At 37.7% G+C, this 27,943-nt stretch overlaps 1 protein-coding gene across 3 annotated transcripts; it reads right to left on the reverse strand.

Annotated features, from left to right (window-relative positions):
* Window positions 1–221: 221 nt before the first annotated feature.
* Window positions 222–26,730, reverse strand: HSPH1 (heat shock protein family H (Hsp110) member 1). 3 transcript variants are annotated; one of them, XM_031655783.1, is made up of 19 exons: window positions 26,164–26,730; window positions 23,507–23,564; window positions 19,360–19,500; window positions 18,469–18,591; window positions 16,422–16,521; window positions 15,191–15,324; window positions 14,531–14,775; window positions 13,533–13,761; window positions 11,966–12,072; window positions 11,576–11,709; window positions 9,172–9,377; window positions 7,424–7,555; window positions 4,765–4,902; window positions 3,775–3,900; window positions 2,590–2,697; window positions 2,370–2,489; window positions 2,002–2,163; window positions 963–1,119; window positions 222–712 (listed from the first exon to the last, which is right to left on the reverse strand). In XM_031655783.1, exons 1-19 carry the CDS (start codon window positions 26,268–26,270, stop codon window positions 684–686), a joined length of 2,556 nt encoding a protein of 851 aa, XP_031511643.1. In that variant the 5' UTR covers window positions 26,271–26,730; the 3' UTR covers window positions 222–683. The 3 variants fall into 3 exon arrangements, with proteins under 3 accessions (XP_031511643.1, XP_031511642.1, XP_031511644.1); XM_031655782.1 differs by having other exon boundaries at window positions 222–1,119; XM_031655784.1 differs by lacking the exon at window positions 7,424–7,555 and having other exon boundaries at window positions 222–1,119; window positions 26,164–26,701.
* Window positions 26,731–27,943: the final 1,213 nt, after the last annotated feature.

Here is a 27,943-nt window from a genome sequence, read left to right on the forward strand (position 1 = left end):
TCTGGGTGGCAAGATTTTAAGTTTTATTCACTTTATAGTATTTTTAAAATGCTTTAATGTAGTAGACATATGCTATTTTTCTGTCAGGAGAAAAACATTTTCACTTAGAAAAGAGATAACAGAAGCAGTAAAAAAGAAAAACTGGACGCTAACTTCATTTCTGCTAGAATAATTCATATTCTCCCCCATCTCATTTTTTAAATTAGTGACAAAATCAACAGTTTAGAAATGACACCATAAGATGAACTTTATTTTAAAGCTCATAGAAGTGTTCACAATCAGTTACAACAGGATTGACATTTCTTCCATTCCACACTTTCACATGACAATATACTGTATAGTGAGAGATAAATTTTAAGGTTTTTGTTCTGCATGCTGCTAACACATTTGACTAGCTTTTGTTTTACTCATTGAATCTTTAATATCAAAGCAAAAAGTCATTTTCTATTGGACAGAAATGGTTTTAGAAAGCCCTTATGAAGTCAGACTTAGTCTTGTTTATAAACATCCACACCCACACACATGCTGAATGGAGAGCAAAATGCAAGAAAACTACCTTGGCAGGAACAAATGCTTAAAGATTTTAATCACAGCCCTCTTGAACAAGCAGTACAGTTTTTTCTCCGAAAGACAAAAGTCAGTTTCATCCTCAGTGATGCAAATGGTGAGACTGCACAGAAAGCTTAGTATGAATTCACAATTCCACAGGAATCTGAAAGTTACCAAGGCAATTTTCCCTTTTAGGATCATAAAGACTACAGACTTAAGCTTTTTGTCTTTTTCCATATAATACACAAAATTTCTAAACATCCTTAAAAAAGAAAATATAAATAGTTTCAGTATGTTATGTAGAGTCACATACTATGGCAAAAATATTTTATTAATTGAAGGAATAAGCCAATTTAATGTTATCTAGTCCAAGTCCATATTAACAGAATTTTTCTCATTAGGGTAACATTCACCATTCTGATGTGGAGGTTCAGCACCAAAATTGTTTTTGTCTTCTAAATCTTCTTCCTTTTTATCAATATTTGGGCCATTTGGAGTTCTTTCCAGCTTGGGTGATTCAATTTTTGGTTTCGGTTGTGTTACAACGGGTTCACATGTGTTGTTCAATTCCTATAAGAAAATAGTTATCAGATTAACTCAGATCCATCCAGTTCATTTTCAACTGCTTCTCCACATACTTGACCCACTATTTTTCTACCCACTCCAATTATACATCAAATAATTACATTTTCTCATTACACGTGCCCCAAACCACAGTTTACAGTCTGACCAACAGAGAGTATTGATCTTCTTCCATGATGTCTTAGGACTATGTACTCACATGTATGACTTCCTTCAATCCTCACAACAGTGTTAAAAGACAGAAATTATAATCCCCACTTCATGGAAGACAATGATGGTTCAAAGAGGTTAAGTAACTTCAAGATCAGGAAAACCAGTGAGGAAAGAGCTAGAATTCAAGTTTATAGCTTGAAACTGACAGTGCTTAAAAGGGTCACTTTTCCTTGACCTTCACTGTGTTTGAACATTATTCCAGAAGAACACTTTTCCCAGTTTCCTTCCAGCCTCACACACAAGACCTAGAATTTCCTAAGCCCTTTTTCCTTAGTTTGTTCCCCTATAGCACTTGACATCTCTGACAGATGACCAGACTTGTTTACTGTTGGTCTCCCTCCCATTACAAGACGAGTTCCACAGGGTCAGAGACTACACTTTGCACACTTAATTGTTTAATCCTGAGAACAAGGACTGGCACATGACAGGCTCAACAAATACACTTGTTGAAATGAATGAATAAATGGAGAAGTGGAAAATTTAACAAACTTATGAGGTCTTCTGTATTTTGTGACAGAATAATAAACTAAGAAAAGCTGGTCTCAGTCAGGATGAGGTAAAAGATTTATAGGAAAAATGGCTACACTGAAGGTTCAAATGACTGCAACTTGAGTCCGTAAGCGAACCCAGCAGTACACATGAGACAGTAACACTCACCTTGATTTTTATGTTAATTTCCTGAGCACGTACAACTGGATCCTGATCAAGACTCTTTTTAGCCTGAGCATTCATGACATTATTCATCCATTCCATCACTTCATTGACAGACTTCTCGACTTTTTTCATTTCAGACTCATCGATATGGTTGTATTTCTCATCCTGAACAGAAATAACACGGTCATTCTGTAGAATTTATTGAACAATAACATTTCATTTGACCCAACTTTCCAGGAAGTTCCAATCTACCTCTAACCTCAAATACCAAGATTTCAAAGTTAAGACTATTCATGATGATTCCCAGCTTAAATGTTAGCTTATTAAAATCTAGGTTAACTTTCTCCCTATGTACAAAAAGACTGACTCACCTTATTTCTGAAGTCAGCTGCTATCTTGGCATAGTGCTGCAGCCTCTGTCCTAGTTCTTCAAACATTTTTGGCCGTTCTTCAGCTTCCTGAAACCGAACTTTAACAGGAGTGCCAATTTTCTAAAATAAAATGTAATAAATTAATAGTTATCATAATTTTATTTTAAAGCCTATAGTTTAAAACACAAGTACCACCTTTCAGGGGGAGAAAACGACCTACCATTAATTCTTCCAACTTGTCAACATATGCTTGTTTAGCTTGGTCCTCCCCTTCTTCATACAGCCAGTCTTCCGTTTCTGTGAGGAGTCTCAAAAAACTTTGATGATCCTTAACACAAAATATGACAATATTAGTGGCACTCATACTTCAGAATTTTTCACAACAAAACAAAGGGGCATTCTCAGAGGTATTCTCATACTAGGTAGCTAATCGTATCTAGGAAGGCACTCTGATTTGGCTTCTCTGCCTTGTTACATAGAGACATCGAAAATGGCTCTCAGTGACTTAAAATATTTATCTTAGAAGCCCAATCTGTACAATGAAATGTGGTTTATAGAAAAGCAATTATCTTCTTTCCAAAAAGACCCGGGTTTTAGTAATTTTTTGTTGACTTACACAACTATCAAACACTGAAGGGGAAGCTATACAAGTTGCCAACCACTGAACACACGAAAAAATCATTCCTAACCGGTTTATGTAGGGTATGAACTTCTACTCTAGCCCTGGGAGGTCCTGCCTCGTTCAGTCATCTCGACTTTGGAGTCCCCACCATAAGAAATTCAGAGAATGTCAGGACAGAGCTAAAACTGAAGTACGTTACAAGGTAGCCCAGAGACCTTAGAACTATTAATAAAACAGACTCCAAATTTCACTTTAAATGACACTTAACTAAATTCTAGATTTTTATCCAGTCAGTTTCTTTTTTCTAAGTCCTATCTTTCATAGTTGTGCTTCTGGGATTTTCTCAGAGCCATACCAACTAGGAGTCAAGAAAAGCGATAAGGGGAATAACAGGGCTTAGTAAGCTCTGGGAATGACTGAACACGTTATGAGATGAAACAATGACAGGAAAGCTACCAAGGCAGCAGTGTCACTGCATTTGAGGTCTTTAAAAGCAAAGATTTTTCTTGTATTTATCCTAGACCCTATGACAGTAATGCCATGAACTCTACATAAATACTTGATAGGTTCTCTCTTCTAGATGGTAAAAATGAAGAGTTTTAGGGGTAGGCTAGTACAAAATAAAACTGCTCATCACCAATGAGCCTCTATCTCCATTACTTTTGTTTTCTGTTTCCAAAAAGTTCAAGTTATCTGAGTAAAGGCTTAAGCCTCAACTGTCAATTTTGATACTAAACACTTTATATGAGACTACCTGAACAAAAACAGAGCTCTAAAACATACCTGCTCACATATAAATTTTTCATATGGTCCACACAGCTTGTCTCTGAACTCATACACATATTCCTCAACTGCATTTTTAGCATCGTTCCTTTCTTTTTCCAGTTTATCTTGCATTATCATCTTACCCTGTCAGGAAACAGGAAAGGTTAATTCCGGTCTTCTAGTTAACTCAAACTAAATTTTAAATGTGTAGACTCTGGGGTTTTAAAAAACATGATACAAAACAAATTTTAGTGTTAACACAGTTCCAATTTATACCTCGTCAAACTCTTCCTACAAACCCAACAGACATTTCCGTTTTCTAAATACTCAGGCTGAAGTTTGATTTTTTTAACATTGTAACAGATTACACAGACTTCATATTTAATGCTTAAAAAAAAAAAAAAAAAAACCAACCTACTGCTTAAATGTAATTTTGTTTTCTTGTATATAAATGGTTGTCTATATTCGGATTAATACTGGCCAATGTATAACAGCCACACCACTTTGCCACATTTTAAAATCAAAGATAAATCCATGGACTACAGTTTATTGTTAAATAAACTTCTAAATACAATGTTCCCACCTCAGTATGGAAAAACCAAATCTCAATTATTTCACATTTCTAGAATTATTCTAGAATTTCAGACTACTAAAAAACACAATGTATTTTAATAGAAATATTTAGTGTGCCATGAAATTCCAACTGTACTGTGCTCTGTTATGATTTACTGCCATCCAATTTTTTCACAAGAACTCAGCCAATCATGTTATATCAAGCATAATTATCTACGGCATAGCTCTAATATGAATACAAAAAAAAAAATTAAACAAACTTGTTAAAAAAAATTAAACTGCAAAATTCATTAGTTTTGGCTTCATTCTATCCCTAAAACTATATAAAACTTGGGATGAGAAAGAATTATGGCCATTTATCTACTAGAAACATAGGTAACAGGGCCAAGAAACTAAAAATATTTCAAAATAAAAATATTTAATTGAAGTACTTACCTCTGTCTCAATATACATGTTAAGAAGGTCTTTCCCTAACTGCCAGACCAAGTTGGCTTCAATAGGCAGCTCGACATTCACCACCTTTATTTTGGGCTTTTTAGCTTCTGGAGGCTGGTCAACTTTTTTTTCACTTGCCTTAGGAAGGGGAATAAAAAAAAGGAAAAAATTTTAAACAACCCACTTGGAAAAACACAAAAAAGATCTCCTCATACTTACTGATGACTTGGGCAAAAATAAAATCTCTAAAAATCATAAAGTTAGAAGGGTCTACAGAATCACCTAATTCCCACTATTTTAAATCAGGGCTGCTATTAAATATGCCATACCTTCCTTTGGGAATTCACCGGCATGTTTTTCTCTTCTCGTATTGAACAATCTCTCCTGCTAAAGCTTTTCTTCACAAGTCTTTACTTTCTAACCCCTTTAAATATTCTTATAAGTCCCATGAGTCAAAAAGTGAAAATTACTAAATTATTCTTATCTTTATAGATTCTAGAACCTGTCACCTAAGGATAAGCTTCAACCAATGCAAAACAGGTTAGGATCATCTTAATTCCTATAATATTGTAGGCCCTATATGCTACTATGCCTGCTTCAATTACAACTAGCACTACACTGATGAGTGCCTTTTAAAATTTCCTTATGGAACTTGGAGTATATATGTCTCTCTCTACCCCATACACACACACACACACATATTCTTCTTACTATCCACCTTTGAATTGTATCATTTCTCATAAGCAACTTTGCAAGGTAAAAAGAGATAACAGTCTTAAAGTAGCAAATGGACTGATGTGACACATGCCAATGATTTATGTAGTTTTTTCAAAATATGTAAATACAGGGCTAAAGAAGTAAGTATCTCCTGTGGCCTTCAATTTTCCAAGCCTTTGCTATGCATTTCCATTTCTGCAGGTTCCTACTAATATAAATGACAAAGAACACAAATGAGCAGACTCAGTTCTATGACAGATCAGATGACAACCACAGTGTATAAACATGTATCCTGTAGGTAGGATGGTAAAATGGGAAGAGACTAGCCCATGAGGCACAATAATCATAGCCATAGATAATTTTGAGGAGTTATAATGGATTAAAAATCTTAGGCACTTTATCAAAGAAAGTGGGTCTAGAAAGTTCAATGACTTGCCTAAAATTAAAGAGATGGAACTAGATCCCATGTTTCAGAGACTGATCTCAGTGTTCCTTAGAAATCACCTATCAAGTGCTATAAGCTGTATCACTATGGATGAACTAGGCAGTCAGCCTGCAGTCCTCCACACCTCATTTTCCTTCTAATGCACACAACCCTTCAATATATTATGCATGCTCTGAGGGCATGAGCCACAGGAAAGAAAAATGAATCCAATCAAACATACACCTAGGAAGACAAGAGCAACAGATGCTAGGAAACAAATGGATAACAGTACATGTATGGAAGTTAAATCAAGACAAGACAACCTGATAGTACCCAATTAAACCACCTACTGACAAAACCAGCATCACAAAATGGCATTTCAACACGGAATGGATGAGGAACCCTCTCCAAAGGGGTAATAATGCTCCAAAAAGGCTTCAGACTAGTGGTCACACCTACAACTAAGGAGCATGAGATCCTACCCAATGTCATGTTCTAGACAGGTACTAAGACTCTCAGCAAGAGCTGATGTGTATGCTCATCCCAAGTCAAGGGGTGTGCTGTTGAAACTAAGCAGCTATTTTTCCAAATAACCACCATCATCATACAACTTAACAGCGGAAAACAGAGAGCAGCTTTCAGAAATCAGAGTCAGGACCCATAGCTCACACTGGAGCCCCCAGGATCAATGAGGGGATGGAAAAATTAAAAACTGGAAACTTTTACATAGTATAAAAACCTATCCTGACCCAATGAAAGATTCTGTAATTTGCCTGAGGGTAAAAAAACTCTACCCTCAGAATGTAAGGGAAGCCAAATCACCAAGAGCAGGCTAATTATTTACATGTACCTTGTACAGAAAATAATAAAGTTCCACAAAACATACGGTGATTCACCGTTAACAACAGAAATTTTTCAATATCCATCTGACCATGACTCTTAAAGGTCTGATTACAAGCTGTCATTTTCCAAGGGACACAACACCACTATTTAAGTTAGCTTCCAATACCTACTGTGGAAGCAGGACAAAAAAATAATTACCTTGAAATGCAATCTGGTTATTACCAGACCACCATAATTAATTTACTTAAATTTGACCGATGGCTTGAGAGGAGAAAGAAGTTTACTAGACTCCTATAGCCCATGTATTTATCAACTGATTAGTTCAAGTGAAAACTAATCATGTAGCCCTGGGAAATATCAAGTTCTGCCTTTGGTATTAGAAGATACCTCTGCTCTTTGAAAGACAACAAACAGTATACATTGGTCTCTTGTTACTTCGAGTGGCAGTTAATCAAGAGAAGCTTTTAGGTTTAAAGCAGGATATTAAATTCCCTTAATTGAACTTAAATACATCTAACTGGTTTTAGTTGAAAAATACATAGAAAATCAACAGAAAAAAATCCTACACAGAATGAAATTATTTGGTGCTTGCTCTTGAAACTGCAATTTAATGATATCATTAATGATTACATGTTGCAACATTGTCTAATGGAATGAACTAGAAGAGTCACTCACTTTGTCAGCATCTGGGATTTTGTTTTCTTCTGAGGTAAGTTCAGGTGAAGGGGGAGACTGTGAGGTTTGCTGAGCATCAGTTTGTACCTGGGGCTGTGTTCCAGCTTCACTGTTGTCTTGCTGGACATTTTTCTGAAATGAAAGCCCAGGCACAAAGGATGTAGAAAGCAGGTGTACTTGTATAAATTTTTAAAGTTATAGGGCACCAAAGACAGTACACTCAATTTCTGAAATCTTAACAGGTGGGGAGAAAAGGTACTGAATAAAAACAAAATGAACACAAAGTACTTGAAAACTTCTGTAGATATTCTAAACCTGTAAAAAATTCTTTGAATGACAGCAGTTAATATGGTTAAATAACACAAGTAAGCATTTAATTGATGTGGTAAGAATCAAGAACTCTCCCTTAGGAAGCTCATCTAAGCTCGTACAGATATTAATTCTCTAAGGCACTGGAAATAGATTACTCCAGGCCTCTTTCCTAGAAACAAGTTTCCAAACCTATTTTACCAGCAGCCATCATGGATCTCAACCTATCTCCATTTTCAATATACTAAACAGTTACATAAAATGGGCAATTATCAGTTATTTCGGAATTCATCACTTCAGTTTATAGATACCCAAGACTCACTCTGTCCCCAATTTTTGTGATCCAGCTATATCCAGTAAAGAATAAATGCTACATATTAACAATCCTAATTAAAAATTTGGTAAAGAAAAAGAAGAATGAACCCTAAGAGTTTCCTAATTTTCTTTTTTAGTAGCCCTCAATCCCTAATAAATTAGTGCTTGCTTGATCTTTACCCATCTTTGGAAGAGGGCGGAAATATTCTAGGTTAACTACTTTGTGCTCACACTGAACTCTTCTCATATTTTTCTTCTCTTAGCTTCAAGATTCTAAGATAGACACTGAAGTATTTAGGAACGAGGCATTCCTGATATCCAAAAGGTACTAAAGAGATTGAGAAAGTATATGGCACTCATCACTTAACCAACTACTGTACATTAGAATTTTTCTAGATGAGAATAAAACTAAGGTTCAGAATGTTTATGTTCCTTAGATGTTCTAGAAAGGTAACACAGTGATCACTAGATAACGCACTTTCTCACATCTTTACTAAAACACCACACTGCCTCCCTCTTAAGCTATTTCTAATTATTCCCTAGAAATAAACTGTAATTACTCTAATACTTTAGCTTCCTAAAATTCTTCTGTTGACCACACAGAACTAGCACTCATGCTAATGATAACAATTCTTACTATACGCTACACAGACACTTCTCGTCCTTCCTCCCACAATACAGAAAACCATGTAAACACAAAAACAAGTTCTAAAATATCAAAGCCAATTTTGTCATACAATTTTAAACACTTTAATATTTGGTAGCTATTTCAAACAGTTTTTGTAGCAGTCTGTTTTTTAAGTTTCTTAAACGTCAGTCAACATTCGACTTCTCAATGTGTGGTCTACATCTTCAAAAAACCAAAAAAATCCCAACTCAATGAAACATCACCTACTCTGTCATATACTAGTTACTTCAAATTAAGTTACACAGAATTTAGTCACAATTCACCAAATTTCAAGCTGTATATTACCACTAACTGGCAAGTGCTATTATCATTACCTAAAATTCTGATCAAAATTATTTATGAAGGAAAACATTCATTTTAACCCTTCCCTACCCACTTCTATAGCTTACAACTAAGTCAACTCTACTCAAACACAAGGGTTTATCCACAAACTTACATCAGTGTCTGTGTTTTCCGGTGGTCTCTGATTCAGACACTCCATGTCAGCTTCAGAAGACATTTCATTCTCCTCAGTTGGGACTTTCTCCACCATAGATGCCGTAGAGATGGTGAAAATGCCATGGGTATTGACACGCACTTTGACTTTTACCCTAGATTTTTCTCCATCTTTCTGTGCAGAAACATTCTGAACTACAAAGCGGCCTAGAACAACAACAACAACAATCACAGAATCACAATTTTAGAATTAAATCTAAATCTCTGTAAAGGAGGCCAGGTAAAGTGGTTCATGCCTGTAATCCCAGCACTTTGGGAGGCCGTGGTGGGTCACTTGAGCCCAAGAGTTTGAGACCAGCCTGGGCAAGATAGTGTGATCCGTGTCTACTAAAAAAAAATAAAATAAAAAATAAAAAAATAAATAATAAATTAGCCGAGCTCAGTGGCATGCACCTGTAGTCCCAGCTACTCAGGAATCTGAGGCAGGAGGACCCCTTGAGCCCAAGACTTCAAGGTGGCATTGAGCTGTGATCACATCACTGCACTTCAGCCTGGTGACAAAGTGAGAACCTGTCTCTTAATAAATCAATAAAAATCTACCTGTGTAAAGGAGACAGATAAGAAAAATACAAAGGCTAAAAAAATAACACCTGCGAACTACTGCTGTTTTAAAATTTTCTACCCAGTCTTTACCAAATTGAAGTCCTCTAATATATAACTATGACCTCTTAAAATGTATATACTTGAAATTAATCTTAGTATGCCATAAAAGCTTTCAAAGATAAGGGCACCCTTATAACTATTTTATTTAACACTAGGCGTAAACACTGAGTGTAAGATACTGATAACAAGCAGTTCTTGCCTCCTTCTACCCTACTTCTCCAGATGGGTGAGCACAAACTAGACATGAAAATCTGTTTGAAAGCATAAGGAAAATGATAGCAAGCACATGCTGAATTTTAATCCTATAACCTTTTAAAGAATACCATTCTTTTGGTTAAATAATCAAAACATTTAGCTGTTTTAAATAAGGGAGGTGAGCCAAAATCTGTATGAAAGTCTGAAATTATTATGTATAATACAATGGGGTTCCAGAACATTACTAATGGTTAATAAAAGTGTAGACTTTAATCCAGACTATCTGGGCTTGAATCCTGGCTGTGTGACCTGTTACAAAAGTTACCTAACTTTTCTACGCTTCTGAGGATTGAGTACAGTGAGCACTTACTAAAGAAGCAAGTGCTAGGTTTAAGTTATAGCCACAAATAAGTACTTTTACTCTAGAGACCACTGAGTCAAAAGTAAGTACTCTGAACCTGTTATGTGCGAAGCTCTAAATGAGATTTAACTGCCTAGTACTTAAAGTGCTGTCTATATAAACACACAGAGCTACAGATTTAATTACAATGTCACTGAAAGATGAATACACCTTAATTGTCAAATCAGTAGTTGAGGAAATATTTGCCAAAACATCCATCTATCTAAAGAAACAGCATTTATTCTGGAAAGTGGGATGTAAGATGGCTCAAGTATGTGTGACGTTTTCAGTTTCAATCAAACATGAAAAATTAGATGCCATGCCAAAAAGCTGGGATTTTATCTTCCACACAGTAATTAATGCACAGATTCCAATTTATCAAAATCTTACAAGTCTACATGCAATGATTTCTTTTCCTAACAATAAATTCATGAAAACTGTTTTAAAAACAATACACCACAACTCTGGGTCAGAACATTTTGGCCTTTAAAGTAGTAAGAAAGAAAACACAATTGATCAGGTTCGACTCCTTCAAACAATTTATTTATGAAAAGGTGTGAGGCAAGGGTGTGTCCTGAAAAGACCTAGCAATATTGGCAAATTTCACCCATGGTCTGGGAAAGAGACTTACTATGGGTAAAAGTAGATGGATGGTGTCAAGTGTCCCCTCAAAATATGTACCAAAAAAACCTTATCTTTAGAAAAGATAACACAAAGGTACACTTGAGAAGTGGATTCACAATGGTCGCTGACTCAGGTTTTAAACTAGAAGTAACAGACTACAAATAACACTTAGCCTAGAGAAAAACTTAGTATTAAAAGCAGGGATAACCTTTTACATACAGACTGTATCAGAATAGTGAAAATACTAAAGTGTTCATATATATATATATATGTACACATATAATCAAGTAACGGCAAAACTCCAAGTAACAGCAGAACTACCAAGTCATTCTATCTCTAGACCAGATGACTCAATAAAATGCAGTTATTTCTCCATCACCATTATTCTAAATGGAAAATGTCTTCACACAGAATTATGCTCCCCTCAACATCGCTAAGAATAAGAAAACTTTCAAAGTTTGTACAATGAATGAGAAGCTAAGTCTTTAACTAAAGAGTAAAATATACACAATGAACTGCTTACCTATTTTTGCTTCTGGATATGGAACTCCTTGGGGATCAGAATAGAAAGCTTCTAGCTCAAAAGGCCCCCTTCTCAGGAAGGTGAGAACTTTGGAGAAAGGAGCAGCATGGTTTCGACTAAACACTTCATGAACACTGGAGAGAAAAGAAAAAGGCATTCAGCAGATGAAGTACTTAAATATGCTTACTGTGCTATACAAACAGAAAAGAGACTTTCTAAAATCTTTATCAATTCTATCTCATCATTTACAATACCAAAATGAGAGAAATATTTTGGTAGATTTGGTTGTTGAAACATTCCAGGTAAATTAATGACTCCCCACTAGAGAAGTCATCTGTTAATTTTTCTTCTTTACATTAGAGTATCTGAATGCTATTTTCTGCTACATACCCTTCAGTATCTTCTGAATCGTGGTTCCAGACGAGAGATATTGGAAAAGGAACTGCATCTGTGACGGAAAATTCTCTAACTTTAAATGCCGGGGAAAGGATTGCACACTTAAAAAAAAAATAAATAAAATTATCATGAGCACATGAACACTTCCCAGTCATCTTTTAATATAAAACTGAATTCTAATGGATGGACAGGATTTTGTTGTTTTTTTTTTTTAAAAACTCACATTCCAAAATCGTTTCCAGTGTATTTCATCTAAACAAAGAATTTATTTTACCATCTAAATACTATGCCAATTACTAGGTACAAAGACAAATAATATATCTTAAGATAATGACAGTTAACAACAGGTTTCATGCGGATTAGGAAAACAGACTGGTCTTTCTAGAAATCCTTGCTGACAGCAATTTCAAGATCACTTTTGAATATGTACATATACATACATGAACAGTTCTGTCTACACTGCTTTCCAAATGTCTGAGAAACCCCCAAAAGGGCCATAATGTTCAGATTTTCAAATAATTGTGTAAACGAAGAAAGCAATGGTAAATTCAAATTTGGGAAAGGCAACACCCAACAGATAGGTGGACAAATCCCTATTTAGACACGACATATAAAAATAGCTAAATAGATGATCAAGCTGAATAGACCCAAAAAAATCATCATTTAGTATAGGATCCTTCAAAAGAGAGGCCACAATTAGCTCTACTTCTGAAGAAAATATAAACTTCCAACATTTGAAGGAATCAGAGTTAATTAAAGGAGGCATATTCCATTATGAAGAAAAAAGCGAAAACAAAAACCCCGTAGAACAGGATGGATAATACAATGGATTATCATTAATAATTAGTATCTACCTATTCTTCCTTTTGTAAGTATACAAAGGCAGTCAGTCTAAATACCTTTGTTTACAGAATCCTGTTTTATATTTTAAAAACTGCTAACTAGCTTAAAACTCAAATATGTCAACTTGAAACTTTATTTAAAACTATTTAGATCTTTTTTGACTGTAATATCCTAAATATAAACTAGAATTTTCTTTTTTACCAAATAACTTCCAGATTTGGTGTTTTTCACCAAACTAACTTCACACTTCTGGGCTGCCTTTTTATCTGATAGGCAGATTAAAAATCAATTTGGGGATAAGAGAAGGTTATCTATTTTCTAATACCATTTGTTAATACTCCTAACACCCTGAAAACTTGCCCCAAATCAATTCCTTATTATATCAGATTAGATTCTAATTCCCCGTGTGCTTTGTAAGTAACAACTGCCACCACCACACAGTTTATTAGTGTTTCAGCTGTGTTTTCTGTGATATCCTCAGAATCATACCTGGTTTTGATTCTCAGCTTGAGAAACACCAGCTTGGTAGTTCTTTTAATTGAAATTCACTGGATCTTTTAGATTTGAGTGGCCTTATCTCCCTACAGCTTTACCGGTTTGTTTAAAATGTCCTCCTGCTACCTAGACACAGGTCTCTGTTTATTATCCTACCATGATGACATACACTGGAAACTGTTCAAGGACTGTACACCAAGCAAAAGCAGAGTTGAGAAAGTACCTGTAATGCACATCCTCTGGCTACTGCTTCATCTGCATTGAGTGTTGTGCTAATATCTTTTCCAAAGAATTTGGCAATTCTTTCTTTCACAGCTGGAATTCGTGTAGCACCTCCAACTATCTCAACTGCACTCACATCTTCTACTTTGAGATGAGTTTGTTCCATCAATGAATAAAGGGGTACTTCTATCTTTTGCAGAAGTTCAGCACAGAGTTCTTCAAATTGTGACCTTAGCAAATAAAAACTTGTTTTTAGAAAGGTTAAGACCAATATCCTGTCCTACTTTTGATAACCCAATGAATTTCATTATTTTCCCCCTCAGACACCCTGGATCCCACATGGGCCAAGTTTAGCTGTACTGTAGTTTACAGCTCTTTTGTCTTTGATAAATATACCAAACAGGTGCAGAAAGATAATGAGGAAGACAATCAGTTCTCCTGTTATTACTCAAATAAATCATTTTATATTGCTTATGACCACCATTTTACTTCTAAAATTTTTTCCCCAGAGACAGTCTTGCTGAGTGCAGTGGCACAATCATAGCTCACTGAAGCCTCAAACTCCTGGGCTCAAGGGATCCTCCCACCTCAGCCTCCTGAAAAGTTGTGACCACAGGCAGGTACCAACAGGTCCAACCCTTCTAAATGTTTTGATCTGATTCTCATTACTTTCAATGGTTATTTCCAGTCCCTGCACAGTATCTCTGTGAAACCAGTATTCAATTACTGGCCCAGAAATACTAAAAAGTGAAAATACCAAGAAGACTTGAGGGTAGTACTTAGACCCATGAGAGTACTTAGCAAAGGTATTTTTAAAAGCCCTCTTCACATAAGTGCCCCTAGAGCTAGTGGTGATAAAAACAACAGTATCTCCAGCCACAGGCGTGTAACGCACAATTCTGAAATGTAGGCCAAGACTCACGACACCCACTAGAACTGACACCTGGGCTAGTTTCAAAAAAAGTTCCATCTAATCAATCTGTAGAATTCAAGACACACCTGTTCATCTTTCCGGAAACATCTTTGTCATTCATAAAGCATTCGATATTCAGTGGAAGGTCTGTGCTGTTAGAGCTCATTAGCTTTTTCAGTTTTTCACACTCCTGATACAGACGAAGGAGTGCTCGTATTTTGGATTTTGCATCCAACTTGTACTTAGTTTTAAATTCTGCACAAAAATATTCCACTAACTTTTCATCGAAGTTTTTTCCTCCTAAGAAAGGATCAAAAGCTGTTCCCAGTACCTAATTTGGTCGAAACAACAAATAGTCTGGTTATTTTCAATCACATTTGTAACTAGTATCTTAAATATTACTACCCAAACAATTAAAGACTAAGAGACTCAAGACTATATTTAAATTATAACATGAAATCCAAATCAGTCAGGAATAAATCTCTAAGATATTTTTGCCTTTAAATGACTACATAGAAAATAACTGCAAAAGCCTTTTCTTTCTGAAACAAGAACACTTAAGAGTATGCTAAGACAATTACATCATCTTTATGGAGATCAACCTTAGCAACCGTTTCTTGTTAACATCTCTACCTAAAATAAAACTCTTCATTACCAAGAAGAAAAAGCCTAGTAAAGAGGCTCAGTAGCTTAAAGTCACAACACTTAATGTGTTTTGGACACTGAGTTCCAATGTATGGCTTTACCTTCAATTTTCCCTTGTTGAAAGCACAGGCAGACACTTGAAAAGCTGAATGTCCCATATCAACAAAAACCACTATCCGAGGTTTCTCATCCAGGCTTGGGAGATCCTGCTTATAAATTCCGTAATTCAAAGCAACTAAAAAAAATAAGTATGTTTCAATTCCTCGGTTCACATTTTCTTAGGAATCTCACTGTTACATAAAATTACACATGGAGGAAGCTTGACTATTAACTTGAAACAATTAAAGGTGAACACATTACATTCCTTTTATACCTGACTTCACACTGATCTTCTTGGAATTAATTATTACTCTCTTTCTGATTTCAGAACAATGCTCTATCACTTTTCAATATATGGAGATGTGCCAGACAAAACATATATGGCGTGAATACAGTGAAACATAACCACGTATCACACAGAGTATCAGACTCATTATGCAATACTTACATTTCAACCACAACCTGCTAGGACACTGCTTATCCAAAAAAATTAAGAATTTAATATACAACTACAGCAACTGCAGTTCCTACCAATTTTCTTTTAGAGGTAAATAGCTGAACAACCCTAAAGTTTGTTTTTCTTCTGAACTTTAAACTGTATTTCTAAACATGTATACCTAAGAACGTATTTTTACCAATATTTAAGTTTTCCAAAAACCTAACAAATATGTGAGTAAAACTTTTCAGCATAAAAACTGACTTTTTTCCTTAAGTGATTTTTTGTTCATCTGTAATCATAATAAACTAATGAAAGCTCAAGGAAGAGATGCTGTGATCACCACTGTATATCCACAATACCTAGCGTAACACATTCAGATAGTACAGGCTTAAAGCAATATTTGATAAGTGATCACCTATCTACAGTTCAGTAAATTTTTTTTTTTACACTAAACCAATTACTTGTAAGCCAAGGTAGTTTTAAAGCCCAGAATTTTAAGCTTGTGGGAAAACTTACTTCCTAACTATAAATGCATTGTAAGGAAACAAAGTTAAATCCAACCTACATTTTCAAAGGAAGAAAAAACATGAAATTCTCTAATGAAAGCAGATTCGTAAGTTTGATAAAGTACCAATTTCTCATTAACCATAAGCATTGTAAGAGGTAGATTTTTTTCAAATCTGACCCGATTTTTTAATAGGCTGTGTTTCTGTACCTATACGAAAGTAATAGCACTGAACATCCATAATTCTGATAGTATATTCACTTCTACACGACAAGTGCTTTTTCCTTACCAGCTGTCATGTCATTCATAAGTCTTAAACAGTTTAGGCCAACAATCTGTGCAGCATCTAATACAGATCGCCTCTCAGCATCTGTAAAGAAGGAGGGGACCTACAAACAAACAAACAATTCTGAATTATCTAGAACACAAAATATACTTAGAAATTCCTCACAAACCACTTAATTTTTTTTTTTTTTTTTTGAGACGGAGTCTCGCTCTGTCACCCAGCTCCGCCTCCCGGGTTCATGCCATTCTCCTGCCTCAGCCTCCCGTGTGGCTGGGACTACAGGCACCCGCCACCGCGCCCGGCTAATTTTTGTATTTTTACTAGAGGCGGGGTTTCACCGTGTTAGCCAGGATGGTCTCGATCTCCTGACCTCGTGATCCGCCCATCTCAGCCTCCCAAAGTGCTGGGATTACAGGCGTGGGCCACCGCGCCCGGCCACAAACCACTTATAAATTCACAACAGTCCAGCTAAGGTGTCTCACCAAGTCACAAAATAGAAATAGGGCTTTAGTTTCCTGCAAGCTCCTTAACCTTCAGAAACAGTAACTACTTTTGAAAAGACTGTCCCAAAATTACAGGATCAAAATAGTCTTTACTATAACCAAGTTTAAGCTGAAATAAAAATTAATCAGGAGTTTCATAAGACATATTAAAAGTTACATAAATCTAAGAGAAAACTTGAAATTAAAGCGGATTAAATCTGCTTCCAAACTAATCATAAGTTTCTACTGGCATTAGGAAATTATAACACTAGGTCAACATTTAATGTTTAATACAATTAAACTATAGGCAAAAACTACAGGAACTTAAAGAGCTAACTCTAACATATGCCAGCCACCACCCTTTCAGTTCAGTTCACTGAGGTACTCCTTAATTCAGTCAACATGTTAAGATTACAAAATCACTTTTTGGCAAAGCCTTTTGATTCTCCTAAGTGTGAAAACAGCTCAAGGGCTGAAGTTTCTTACAGCATTGACTTGTGCCATTCTAGTTGTAATTCTTTTTGACTGCCTTCTAGTGCAGCACTTCAGGATACTACTATTCAGGAAAAAAAGTATCTAACAACACATTCATAGAATCATTTCAGTGCAAAGTACCTAAGTTTAGTACAGTGATTTTTCCAAGTTGTCCAAAATATTTGTAGATGCTTGAGAGAGAGACATGAGCAAGAGCAAAGGTAGATCTCTGCTCACCTTTCAAATCAGAACACTTCTTCCATCAGCTTCTCAGTTCACCAGGGGAAAAAAATTGTGGCAAAAAAAAAAAAAAAAAGGAAGGGAGACTGGGGAGGGAGAAGCCACTGACTTCTAACTTAATTCTTTAATTTTGCCAGAGATTAAAACAATTCCCATCTTGCAAGGACAATAGGAGAAATGTTAGCCCGTCTGCCTCATTCATTCATAAAGGCTTCTTGCTGACTGATCTCAGTTGGCCACATTGCTCATACTATAGTGCAAAGACCATGCTGTATTTAAGTCCAAAAGCATACCCCACAACGTATCAAGAAGTGACCCAAGACATCTGGGTGAGCAGAATTTACCTTTCTGGTGTCCAAAAAAAAAGATGACTTTTGTTCATTTCAAGTACCCCTTGACAGTCTAACTAGTAACTGTCCACTGAAGGTAACAGGCTTGCTAGTGCTAAAAATTTAGCTTTTGTCACTACTGGTAGGCTACATTTTAAAACTCCTAATGCACTCATTTCTCAACGAAGGGTAGAATTCTTTCACCTGTGAAAAGCTCCTGTGTTAAATGTACAAGCCTGATAGTGCAGCAACTAACTATATTAGAATACTCCCACATGGAACCACTCAAAATCTGTATTTTCAAAAAGCCTCACATGAGATTTTGATTTCCAGTCAAGAACCTTTGCAGCTTCTGGCTAAAAATACCACTCAAATCTACTTTGTAATGCTCTGGAACACATGTTAATACAGTCCAGTAGACCATGATCTCTAGTAAAAGAACAGCTTTCACACATTTGATACTTAAAGGTAATACAAAGAATGCCAAATGAAATAACACACACTGCCTTGCGGAATTACACTTACTGAAATAACACAATCTGTTACTGGTTTCTTGAGGCTGTTTTCAGCAGTTTCCTTCAGCTTAGTCAACAACATGGCTGTTATCTGCTCCACACTAAATAGATGTTCTTCACCCATGTACATCACCTATATTGAAGGGAAAAGATGTTTTAAACATTGTAGTACTTGAAGCTACATGCCAGTATTTAACTTCCAAATGTTAGCACACATTCCCTTCCATAAAATCTTTATTGTTGTAGTGGTTTTGGAAAGAAGGAAGAAAAGGAGGAGAAAGGGAAGGGGAAAGAGAGAAGGGGGAGAGAAAGGAAAAGAGGAAAAAAAAAAAGGAAGAAAGAACTTCTACCTAAAGATGAAGGGGAGGGGAAGAAAGCTAGGGCAGATATACCCCACCCAAAGTCTTAGTCAAAACATGAAAGAAGGTAGTAAATTTCCACTCTAACTGAAGAGATGAATCACTGGGATAAATATTATTGTGTGTTGATCACAAGACAGGAATACCTCTGCAAGTTTAAAAAAAGATTCCTGGTGTTATTACACTATTGCTCTCCCCACAATTGCAACTGGGCTGTCTCAGAACAGACTTTTATTTGTCTTTTATTTTTCCCAACATCAAATAAACCTCAATTTTATAATTGCCAAAAAGTCAGAAGAAACACAAATTAAGTTATAGCATATGTACTACCATTTGAATAATTTTCAGACAATTTAGCATCTATCTACGATACTTTAAAAAGAGCTGAATAAAAAACAAAAAGACCACCTGGTGTAATTAAGAAATTTGAGTAATAACTCAAATAAGTTCGTCTTTTTAAGTATTAATAAGTCAGTATTTTTCTCTATGGATGGATGAAGGAGTCTCCTATCAAGGAATCTAAGGTTGCTCAATTATATTACCTTTATTCCAACTCCACCATTTTTCAATGGAACCAAATCGTAACTTAAGTTTTCCTTCTCCTTTTGAATGAAGGGGTCATTGAACGCTCGGCCATGAAATCTTTTGAAGTTAGACACCGTATTGTTTGCATGAGTGATTTGCTGCAAAAAGAGGTTTGAGATTTTAATTTTTTTTCTCTAATTTCACCACCTACCAGTACTTTCAGTAATTTTATTTAGTCACTTTACAATTCGGAACCAACCCCATGAGTGCACATAAGCTGCCCTGAGGCCCATCAGTTTCACTGAATTTCCCATCTATGAACAGATTTTATTTATACTTTTTTCTTCTCCTATAGAAAATGCCAGAAAGTAAGCAGCAAGACAGAACAAGAGGCAAAATAGTGTGACTACAGACTTTAAAGCAGATTTCAAAATCTGTAAGATAAAAAGACAGTGAAACTATCACTAAAGGCTCTGAACACACAAGAATTTTATCACTTGTTTCATTCCTTTTTCCCCCCACTAAACTTGTGAAGTTTTATACCCAATGAATGAACGGATATAGTAGTGCTATAGTCAAATTATAATTTTGTTTAAAAAAGTTAATTTTTATAGCTGAGCATGACTAACTGAGAGGCTGAGGCAGGAGAATCGCTTGAACCTGGGAGGCAGAAGTTGCAGTGAGTCAAGATAGCACCATTGCACTCTAGCTTGGGCAACAAGAGTGAAACTCAGTCTCAAAAAAAAAAAGTTGATTTTTATAGTCTAATAAATTGCTAAGTGGCCAGGATAGACATTCTGTGCCAGAAAATACATGGATTGCTACTGTTCCTAGCAACAGCATGAAATGCTAGTTATCTACACCAAAAAGTAGGAGATTGAAGAGTAATTCAAAAAGTTTCTAAGTGACCCAATGTTTTCAACAGCATGTGCATATTGTGAAGACTTGAGAGCCATGGTTTTTATAAACAAGACACTGAACTGCTATCTTACACAACTGGTGCACATGTTTGTTAAACTGCTGTAAGAGATGGTGTTTTTTTAATCCATAGTTTTGGTTAAATATTTTAGGTAAACTCTAGATCGAAAAGCCCCACTTCAGAGCACATTTCATTCAAACGTACCTCATTTGAAACAAGAAATAACTGTAAGATTGAAAACTAAGAATTCTGAAATTATTAGCTTAAAAATACCAAAACAGTCTACTACTTACTTTTTCTCTTACCTAGTTCTTTGAATAAAGGAAGAATACAGTTAGCTTGGCAGTACTAATTTTCAAACAACATAGAATTCAAGCGAGTTTAGGTCTTAAAATTCCTTATGATCTAAAACTGAGATATAGTCTACTGGTCAAATGTGAGTCTCAACAGATCCTTCTCACATAACCACAAAGATGCAACAGAATTTTAGGTCTAGGTTATCAATATCCTCAATGGGCACATTTAGAGGATTGTTACAACTGAAGTCCCACTATCCTTTTGAACACATCATTTTGAGTGTGCCTATTTCTCCTTTCTTTTTTCACCCTTTTGTTATATCGCTCTTCCAATGTAAAAAGGAAATACAGTTAAATCCAACCTACATATTCAAAGGATTGGAAAACATGAAAGAATTTTCTAATGAAAGCAGATTCGTAAGTTTGATAAAGTGCCAATTTCTTATTACAACATAAGCATTTTAAGAGACAGATTTTTGTTTTCAAACCTGACCTAATTTTTTAATAGGTCAGTACTAAATACATTCTGTAACATACAATACAGTACTAAGATACAGTCCAAAATTTTCTTTTTTAGCAATACTATTTTCTGTATTTAGAAAAATGTCTTCTATTTCAAAGAGCCTCTCAAAGAGCATTTCATATATCTTTTACTGCTTCTCTCCACCAAGAGGTCTGCCTAGATCAGTGCTGTTCAATAGAATTATATGTCAGAATAAAGGGGAGCTATCTACATAAAATTTTCTAGCAGCCACACTAAAAACTAGTAAGAGATTGGATTAATTTCAATTAACTTAGGGCAATATATTTTAAAAATTATCACTTCAATAAGTAGTCAATAAAAAAATTGATGAGATACCATACTTTACTTTTCAATTTGATTAAAAAGTAAAAAATCTCGTGTGTATTTTATACTTCACATTTTGATTCAGACAAGCCACATTTCAAATACTCAATACAGTACATGGCTACTGTATTTTTTAAACAGCACAGGTCAGGACAAAAATTTCTCCCAGTCCTGAAAACTGGCTAGCATATATAGAAAGCTGAAACTGGATCCCTTCCTTACACCTGATACAAAAATCAATTCAAGATGGATTAAAGACTTAAATGTTAGACCTAAAACCATAAAAACCCTAGAAGAAAACCTAGGCAATACCATTCAGGCCACAGGCATGGGCGAGGACTTCATGACTAAAACACCAAAAGCAATGGCAACAAAAGCCAAAATTGACAAATGGGATCTAAGTAAACTACAGAGCTTCCGCACAGCAAAAGAAACTATCATCAGAGTGAACAGGCAACCTACAGAATGGGAGAAAATGTTTGCAATCTACCCATCTGACAAAGGGCTAATATCCAGAATCCACAGAGAACTTAAACAAATTTACAAGAAAAAATCAAACAACTCCATCAAAAAGTGGGCAAAAGATATAAACAGACACTCAAAAGACATTTATGCAGCCAACAGACACATGAAAAAATGCTCATCATCACTGGCCATCAGAGAAATGCAAATCAAAACCACAATCAGATACCATCTCACACCAGTTAGAATGGTAATCATTAAAAAGTCAGGAAACAACAGGTGCTGGAGAGGATGTGGAGAAACAGGAATGCTTTTACACTGTTGGTGGGACTGTAAACTAGTTCAACCACCGTGGAAGACAGTGTGGCAATTCCTCAAGGATCTAGAACTAGAAATACCATTTGACCCAGCCATCCCACTATTGGGCATATACCCAAAGGATTATAAATCATGCTGCTATAAAGACACATGCATACTTAACATTTATTGTGGCACTATTCACAATAGCAAAGACTTGGAACCAACCCAAATGTCCATCAATGATAGACTGGATTAAGAAAATGCGGCACATCTACACCATGGAATACTATGCAGCCATAAAAAAGGATGAGTTCATGTCCTTTGTAGGGACATGGATGAAGCTGGAAACCATCATGCTGAGCAAACTATCACAAGGACAGAAAACCAAACACCGCATGTTCTCACTCATAGGTGAGAATACTTGGACACAGGGTGGGGAACATCACACACTGGGCCTGTCGTGGGTGGGGGGAGGGGGGAGGGATAGCATTAGGAGGTATACCTCGTGTAAATGACGAGTTAACAGGTGCAGCACACCAACATGGCACGTGTATACATATGTAACAAACCTGCACGTTGTGCACATGTACCCTAGAATTTAAAGTAAAATAAAAAAAAAAAAAAAATTTTCCCAGTCCTACCTTAATTACTAAGTAACCTGAAAAGGCTTTTAAACATGTAACTTCTTAGAAGTTCCTTCTATAAAAGGAATCTCTTAAATGAGTATGATGAGAAAATTCACACGAACTTAAAATGTCTTGTTTATAATTTCTAAAAATTAGATAAATGAAAGGCAGCAAAAAGTTACTAAAAGTTAAGGTTGGCAGGCTGGGCGGTGGCTCATACCTGTAATCCCAGCACTTTGGGAGGCTGAGGCAGATGGACCACGAGCTCAGGAGTTCCAGACCAGTCTCACCAATATAGTGAAACCCCATCTCCACGAAAAATACAAAAATTAGCTGGGCGTGGTGGCACGTGCCTGTAATTCCAGCTACTCAGGAGGCTGAGGCAGGAGAATCGCTTGAACCCGGGAGGCGGAGGTTGCAGTGAGCCGAGATAGCGCCACTGCACTCTAGCCTGGGCAACAGAGCGAGACTCCATCTCAAAAAAAAAAAAAAAAAAGTGAAGGTTGGTAAATTAGAAAGTTAAAGTCGATCTTAATAAAACAAGACAAAGGGAACAGAAGGAAAGAGTATCATCATCTGAAGGTTCATAATTACATTTTTAAAACTCAAAAATACGTAAGCTTAAGCACACTTTACCCTCTTCTATGTCTCCTGAGATTTCCCTTTTAAAAACTCCCCCTTAAAAAGTGATCCGAATTCTTTCAAGGAACGTACCTGATTTTTGGCTGCAACTCCAATTGTTCTATTTTTTGATCCAAATGATATGACTGACCTAGAAAAAAATATATTTCAAAAATGTTAAAAAGCATAAATGTTGATATTTTAAACTGACAAGGGAAAAATTCTAATATAAATGTCGTACCCATGAGGGGGTAGGGAACAAGCATAGCACAATTTTAAAGTCTATAGCTTTCATCAGATACTCAAAGGGGGCTTCCACTTAACTGCTGCTCTGAGAATCCAACCTAGGTGGCAGTTCTACCACCCCAAAAACGTCTGCTCATGGCTCAGGAATCCTCCAGGTTCCCAGTTATTACGAACTGAACATTAACTTTGAAAATGTTTTAAATACGTAAATGGTATTATTAACTTGACCCTACACACATGACTCACAAAAAATAGGATGTGACTCTACCTTTCAGTCACCAACTCTGTACACATCTAAATGTCATTGTCATACCGACTTTTGTTCTGATATATCAGCTGCTTCTTTAGAAATCAAAGTTTTTATGCTAACGCAAACAAATGAACCCAACTTACACCTCTGAAGTTTCAAGAGCACAGAGGTTCCCATCTGGGAGATTCTACCGGAGAAATTAAAAAAGGATGCACAACAAGTACCACCGCAAAACAATATAAATGTCGAGGAAAAGGAGTAACTAATCAGTTACATCAAATCTGCTTTGAAGAGATGGAAGGTGACTTGTAACCGCGAGACAACCGTCTCAGCCACCATGGAAATGCAACCGCGCAGTAACCAGAGCAGAGACAAACTCAAACGTCTTGTGAGGAGACAGTAAGTGAATTAGGTTTTCGATTAAAGGAGTTATCTAATTCTGGATTACTAATCCAAATATAATCTAATTTTGGGTGAGTTACTCCTACCTGCTTAGGTAGGAGTAACGGTAAATGAGATGAGCAGAACGGGAAAATACTGAGGGCATTAAGTACCACCTTACAGTTTAAATTTGCTGTAATAGAAACATCCTCGAACTACATTATCTGAGCAAGTGTTAAAAAGAACAGCAGCCTAAATGCCAGAGAAGTGTCCAAGCAGAAGCTAGACAAGAAACCGTCCAAAATCAAGAGCATCATTGTAAGTTCAGAATAACTATAGACTTGCAGAATGGATCTACTCATTTTCCTAGGGGAGAATCAAATTAATTGTACTAAATAGCAATTAGTAGCTGATGCAATAGTGTCAACCATAGTTACAGTTTAACAAACATATTAAGGGCAACCCCAATATTGCCCTCAGTGCACATTTTTCAGGACTGTACTTTTTGTCTTTGGTTTCACACAGTAGTCACTGTATAGCACAATTTTTTTTTTCCTACTCTCCTCTGAAAAGCTTTTTCTTTTATTGGATCAACCAGAACAAAGTATAAACTGCACCTAAGCATGAAAGCCTGAAATACTCTTTTCTTTCTTACCAAACTCCAATTGAAAAACCTTAACACAACCAAAAAACAAACTTATATCTGCAGCGGTAGACGTGCAGGTTGCTCAAAACAGTCTTGCTAACGTTACTAACACTGCCAAATATTTTCGCCTCAGATTTTCCACTCAACTTTCATAAACGTTCTCAGCACCCAAATAATTGTATTAGCCCAGTCATTCTGCCTTTGGATTCAATGTTTTCACTTTGCACTTTTCATCCTGGGCTTGGGACATTTGAAAAAAATTACTAGGTACAGTAATTGCCTTGAGATGGAAGCATTTGTTTTCATCAGTGCACATGCAGATATGTTTGTATATATCCTCGTCCGAAAATATCCCTTCACGAAACTTGCTTTTTAAAATGTTGCCCTTTACCCACCCTAGGCTCCTACAGAATATTTAGTTCAGTGACGACATCCATTCTCTTGTGGCGTTCTAGCCCAGAAGTATGCAATTTTTATTCTTTTACATACACTGTGCAAAATTAATTTTAAAAATACGGTTTACAATTCCTCACGAATGGCAAAGAGCAAAAACGAGAACGTTTACATATTTCGACAATGATCCCGGGCATTAAGGCCAACAATGTTAGCAACGGAGAGACTGGGTAAAAAGAGGTGGGCTGATCTTTCATAGGACTGCTTCTGTGGTCGCTAACAACAGTTCGCCTGCTCACTGGACAAGCAGCGACACAAGCTCTGGAAGCTTCCAATTCATTTCGAGATTCACAATGCGGAAGAAAAAGCCCGGCAGCCCGGCTCCGCGGTGCGCAAAGATATGCGCGGAGGGAGGAGGACAAGCTGGAGGCGGCTCAGCCAGCTCAGAAAGGCCGGGTGGGGATATGGGGGCGGCCGCGAAAGGCGCAGGCTGCAGCCTGCCAAGACAAGGGAGCGTAGTCGCGGGCTTTGCCGCAGCCCGACCCCCAGGAGGTTTTGAAATCCCCCAGTAGGAAGCCCGCACAAAGTGACGACCCAGTGTCTCGACTCTGGGACTCTTCTCGCCCCCGTGAATCCCTGAGACAATCCCTTCTCCAATTCGTGGTGGCAAGCCCCCCATCCATCCTCTGGCCGGGTCGCTGGTCCCTAGTTCCACGATGCGCCGCTGCCCAAACCCTCCGTTTGCCGCGGTGATCGGTGTAGCCAACCAGCTTGGGGTCCCCACACTAAGAGCCCAGAACCTCCTCCCATCCACCCTCGCAGGCTCCCACTTACGGGGTGCACCGATCGCTGAACTCATTGGCGATGGTCTCTATGCCCCCGGCCCGGGCCACCGCGATGTAGCAGCTCTGCGATCCCACGTCCAACCCCACCACCGACATGGCCGGCTCGCGGTCCGCCTCCGCCTCGGGTTTGGGTCTGCGTCCTCCGGCCGCCTGCCTGCTCCTCCTGCCGCCGCTTTCTGCCCGGCCGCGTTCGGCTCCGGCCCGCGGGGTCTGGCCGCTCCTCTGACACTCAGAAGGACACACGGACAGCCGGCCTGTCAGGCGCCTCCTACTCCCGGATGACAGCGGCGGCTGGCAGACGAGAAGCCCCGGGAGAAAGCCGGGCTCAGTCTCCGCGGGTCGCTCCGCACCTCCGGTTGCCTGCCTCTACCGCAGCTCGCACACCGTCGCCGGGGCTGAACTACCGACCCAAAAGGGGAGGTCCCACTTCCTCAGCCTTATGTATCGCACTGATCAGAACTTTCCAGAATCTGCGGCATTTACTCACCGGCGCCTCCACCGGCCCCTCCACGTGCCACTTCCGCTTCCTTCTTCTCGAGCCTTCTGGAAAGATTCTACCCAATGGGCGGCCGGTCCCCCGAGAACGGTGGCCGTTGCCATGGCAGCGACAGGGCCGCTCCCGTGCCATTGGCTCAAGCCTGCCTCCGCCCACTCCCGCCCTAGCCGAAGGCATTTTGCTGCCCTAATAAAACAGGCAACGAAGAATGACTCCAAAACTCGGAATAATCACAATTTGCTACTGGGAGGTGGTATCCGACCCTTAGCTCTAAAGGGAGGCTGAACGGGCGGAGAGAGACCCCATTTTTGCAGAGACCCCAGACACCAGGACGGTAGGGAGGCTGGCCAGCTGTCCGGAGAGCATGTTGGGAATCGTAGTCCGGCCGGGAGAAGTGTGCGCCTTGCATGCTGGGATGTGTAGTCCTTGTCGCAGTGCTTGCTGGGACCCGGCTTTGTCTTCTGGGACTCGCGGGAGAGGCTGGGCTGGGTTCTGTCTGGCGCCTTTGCGCGGGTTCCCTGGCAATAAGCGTCATTTTGTTCGTTTGTTTTGTATTCGCTTCTATTATTGTCTGGATTACCCGGACAACTGGTGCGTTACGACTTAGGAGAAGGAACACCAGTTTAAACCGCTTATAATAAAAGCAAAAGGGTTTTGTTAAGTGTTCTTGTATTCATCAGCCAGCAGGATGATCTTTTGTGGAGTAAAATGTCAGGTTTTTGTTTTTTTGGTTTTTTTTTAAGAAAGCGATTTTTAGTTGTGACGTCATTTGGCAGGCTGTTCACAGTATCACTTTCTGCTTATTTTTAATACGTCTGATTTAAGCCGACGCTGTTCTACCCTGCCACTCCTAGTCATAAATTGGTGCTGTGTGTAAGTTTTGCTTCTTGTTTGATGTGAAGCGGTTTCTCTTTCTTTCCCTCAAAAGCGATGTCCCCGTAAACGTTTGTTCAGTGAAGAGACAGGGTAAGAAAAGGTGGAACTGTGTTGCTGATAACTATCAGGTCTTTTATACCCTTTTATGTCTTTTTAAGTTTGCTTCTGATCCCTGAGTTTACCTTATGTCAGGCACGTGGAAGTATAAGCACAGTTCAAGTGTGTTGTTGGATAAGCGTGTAATTGAATAAGGGGTTGTAACCTAAAGTTAGAAAAATCTAAAAGAGTGTGAGAATTCCTCCTTGTCCATCAAAACAAGTAGGTTAAGTCAGAGGCAGGTTTACAAAGGCCCAGGCTTATGTTACATGTAAATTGTATGTGCTTTTGCTAGTTTTCC

The sequence above is a fragment of the Papio anubis genome, chromosome 15, assembly GCF_008728515.1.
Source record: "Papio anubis isolate 15944 chromosome 15, Panubis1.0, whole genome shotgun sequence".
Lineage (NCBI taxonomy): Eukaryota > Metazoa > Chordata > Mammalia > Primates > Cercopithecidae > Papio > Papio anubis.